The sequence below is a fragment of the Leuciscus leuciscus genome (genome assembly GCF_965113295.1).
Source record: "Leuciscus leuciscus genome assembly, chromosome: 16".
Lineage (NCBI taxonomy): Eukaryota > Metazoa > Chordata > Actinopteri > Cypriniformes > Leuciscidae > Leuciscus > Leuciscus leuciscus.
The window spans coordinates 23886503-23890745 of NC_138740.1; the positions used below are offsets into that span (position 1 = coordinate 23886503).

Consider the following 4243-nt stretch of genomic DNA (forward strand, 5'->3'; position numbering starts at 1 on the left):
CTTATCCGTTCAATTTTAGAGGTGGATAGCCAGTATTCCAGCGATCCCAAACCCGATCTTAAGTTGAAACGTTTGAAGTTACAAACTGAATTTGATTTGCTTTCAACAAATAAAGCAGAATATTTGCTTAAAAGAACTAGAGGCACCTATTATGAACAGGCCGTCTTCTTGCTTCCCAGCTTAAACATCAGTCTGCATCCCGCTATATCGCGCAGATTTATGATAACCATTCTGATAAGCTCATTACTGACCCTCAAAAAATTAACTCTGTCTTTTCCTTCTTTTACTCCAGGCTTTATACTTCTCAACCTCCTTCTAATGCTTCCTTAATGGAGTCTTTCCTACATCATTTAAAAATACCCACTATTAATACATTATCAGAGGAGACATTAGATGTACCTCTCAGGTTAGATGAAATCACCACTTGCATTGGTCTCATGCAGTGTAACAAGGCTCCGGGGCCTGATGGCTTCCCCTTAGACTTTTATAAGAAATTTTCAGCGCAGTTAGCCCCCTTATTGTTTGATATGTATAAGGAGCCATTTGAGCAGGGTTTTCTCCCAGCCTCATTAAATCAAGCATCTATCTCCCTTTTATAAAAAAATAAATAAAGACCCAACTTTATGTAGTAGCTATAGACCTATTATTTTATTGAATACTGACATAAAATTTCTAAAAGCACCCTGCTTTTTCATTTTTCTCCAGCAGGGTTTCAATATTTAGGGGTAAACATTTCACACTCTTTCAGTTCTCTCCCTAAAAATAACTTCACGAATTTGGTTGGTCAAATTAAACTTGACTTAAACCGATGGGACAGCCTGCCCCTTTCTCTTGTAGGGAGAGTGGAGAGCATTAAAATGAATGTTTTGCTTCGTCTTTTATTTCTCTTCCAGACTCTCCCTCTTTTTCTACCTAAATCTTTTTTTAAATGTCTAGATAAAATCATCTACTCATTTATCTGGGCTGGTAAGATTCCTAAAGTGAATAAAACTATTCTTCAACTAAACAAACGAGATGGAGGTCTAGCTCTGACAATGACAAGGCAGAGCAGGCAGCACTGTGCAGCAGCGAGTTATTCAGACCAATCAGGATAAATGCCCAACTTCAATAGTAATTTATTCCTATGCTGAGTCGTCAGCCTCTCTCCCTCATCCTGCACCGTGTGAACACAGGCAGGTTAGAGAGTTATGGTTATCGAGGCGCTTAAAAAAAAAAAAAAAAAATTCAGATTCTGTATTCAGATTTCAGAATGAGCGAATTGCAGAATTCAGATTGCAGTAGGCCTATATGTTGAGGTGTCTTGTTGTCTGTCCATTGATCTGTTCACTAATGAAGACGAACATAACTTACTCACACTTTTTATAAACAGGGAAAATTCCCAACTTTAATTAAATAATCATTTAAATGTAGGACTTTTGAGATTAAAGAATGCATAGGGAGACTCGTTTGGTAATGTTATCTCATTCAAATCAGATGATTTCCTAGTAATTCAATATAATGTGTGGTAATACCAATATGGCAGTGCAGAGTTATATCTAAAGGTTTCTCTTTGAAAGCAATGAAGTATCCTGCACATCAGAAATGTACGCTAGCTACCCTGCGTGTTAAAAAGTGACGCCAAGCAGTCCTGACCAAATGTCCATATGTGACAAATTGGGAGTGAGAATGTGTTGCACAATCAGACAGAAAATGTACAGTGTCTTAATAAGGGAATGTATCTAAAACATAAGGAGTAAACACACATTTGCCAATTAATTTTTGACATGATTCTTTTAACAAAAACTACCCAAGAAATCCATTATCATGTTATTGCAAACAGACCACTTATGGGACCCATCTCCAGTGCATATGATCATCTATGATCACATGATTTACCTTAACACTAACATGAAAGTCATAAAGGAATGCACACTGGGTTGAAAATGTAACTCAATACATTCAACAATTTTTTGCATTATGTAGCATCAACAGTGTTATTTGCCAAGTGTGAAAATCTGTGAAATACAGCTGAAACACAGCAAAACTTCTACCTTACACACATAACACAAATGAGGTTTGACTTTTTGGTGCTTGTGAAACATTTAGCCTACTCTTGCTGCAAGACATGAAATAAAAACTCTTTTTCGCACTGCTCTAATATTTAACCCATAGATTACTGGATTAAAAACATGTGGGACTATAACTAATTCTAAAGCCAAAAAATTACGCAGACTCTCTGGAATGTCATTTGAACCATATCTGTTATACATGAAATCAAAAAGGAAAGCAAAAGTGAAATTTATCAGTGATAATATATGTGGCAGACACGTTTGCCAGAATTTCCTTCTGTTTTCTAAAGATGCTTTACATGCAGAGATCAGTTTAATATAGGACACTATGATAATAACTGCACAGCTAAGCAATATGACGGCGACAATATATCCATAGACATTATTCACAAAAGATGATACACAAGACAGTTTTACAACTGACCAGTTATCACAATATAATTTATCAATGTGATTTTTACAAAATGGCCTCAAGTTTGCTAACAGGACTGCTATAACTGAGACACAGATGGGAACAATCCATGAAAACAGAATTAATTTCACACAGGTGAATTTAGTTAATTTGGAATGATAGTCTAAAGGTTTGCATATGGCTACATATCTATCATAAGACATCACTGTTAATATTGTAAACTCACACAGTAAAGAGCTGTAAATAACAAAGGATTGCAGAGCACACATGTGAGAGGAGATCACATATGAATCCAATATTAAATCAGACATAATTTTAGGGTAGAATCCCGAGGCTCCATAAACCCCATTTAAACACAGATGAGACAAGAACATGTACATTGGTTCATGTAGAGATTTCTCCTTTATAATTACTATGACAAGACAAATATTAATTGACAAGATAAGCAGATAGAGGGAAAGAAAACAAGTGAAGTATAAGTGCCTATATGATTTGGAGTCTCTGGGCACCATGAGAGTCAGTATCACAGCATAAGACATGTTATCCATCAAGTTATGGGGGGTCTCAAATCACAGTCACAGTCACAGTCAATGAATAACATAGTTCAAAAGAAGGCAAATAAACAGACCCATCCATATATGAAGAGCTGGGTGTTCAGAACTGGAACAGACAAGGTGTTGCTTGGCTTTATATAAAGTGATTTGTCATTTGGGAAATCTGTAAAATAAGTTCTGAAACGTCTGGAGATTAATTATTCACTCCTCAGCATTGCAATCAATCTGAATTACTGAAATGAACAAATAAATGATTAAATGAGTTTATTCTATAAGTCTCTCTTTTTGCTAAAAAGGTAAGCTGCAATAATAACTAAGTGGTGTACGTAATAATATTTAGCATTCATGTCAGTACATTTTTCTAATTCTCTATGCTTCTTCTAGCTTCAAAAACAACATGACAGCACAATGTAACAAATTCAGGGAGGACTATGCTAAAATTCTAGTAATAGTAGGCTTACTATAGTATAGTATTATATATGGTGGTCAGTTTGCAGCAGTGACAGAAATCATCTTTTCTAATAAGATTAAATTGATTTGTACCTTTTATGGGCATTCTTTCCTTTAAAAATATATAATTGTTTAACCTAATTAAGTGCATGCTTTATATTTTTTTGGGTCAAATTCTTACATTAAATCAAATTCCAAACTGGAATAATAAGACACAAATAGGGCTGTTAACAATCAAATGAAATCAGTATCAACAAAATTGATCTTTGTAATGTAGAGGAAACACAGAAGCTGCATCTGAAGTGGCATTTAAATGCATTTGCAGCTCAGAGGGACATGAATGCATTTAACATGCAGTTACAAATGCATAAATAATATTTTGATGTTTTAAACATAAAACGTTGAATATTGACATTAGGAATTATTTTATAAAATGAAAAGATACTTTAATTGTGAAATTGAAACAGCCAGTAGGTGGCAGCAACTCACTGTTAATAGCTGCGTCAAAGCCCGTCTACGGAAAGTCTGTTCACTCCAACGCCCTATTAGGTCCTATTGGTTGTAGTTCCAATCAGAGTTCCACTGGGGGCGATGAGTTCCATGAGTGCAAAAGGAATGGGAGTCAATAGACCCTTTTACAGCCCACATGATCAAATAGTTGCGTGTGCATTTTGGCAACGGAAGTGGTGTTTTTCCCCACTGGCTCTAACGTGTTAGCAACTCCGAAAGTTTATCAAAACGGTTTCCCAGCATCAAAATGTCTGGTTGTTGCATTTACG

The 4243-nt window shown here is 35.6% G+C and overlaps 1 protein-coding gene across 1 annotated transcript; it reads right to left on the reverse strand.

The window, feature by feature from the left end:
• Positions 1-2081: 2081 nt before the first annotated feature.
• LOC309477539 (olfactory receptor 52D1-like) lies at positions 2082-3008 on the reverse strand (the record flags this gene model as incomplete). The annotated part of the gene is made up of 1 exon (XM_082140817.1): positions 2082-3008. One exon carries the CDS (start codon positions 3006-3008, stop codon positions 2082-2084), a length of 927 nt encoding a protein of 308 aa, XP_081996943.1.
• Between the last annotated feature and the right edge of the window lie 1235 nt (positions 3009-4243).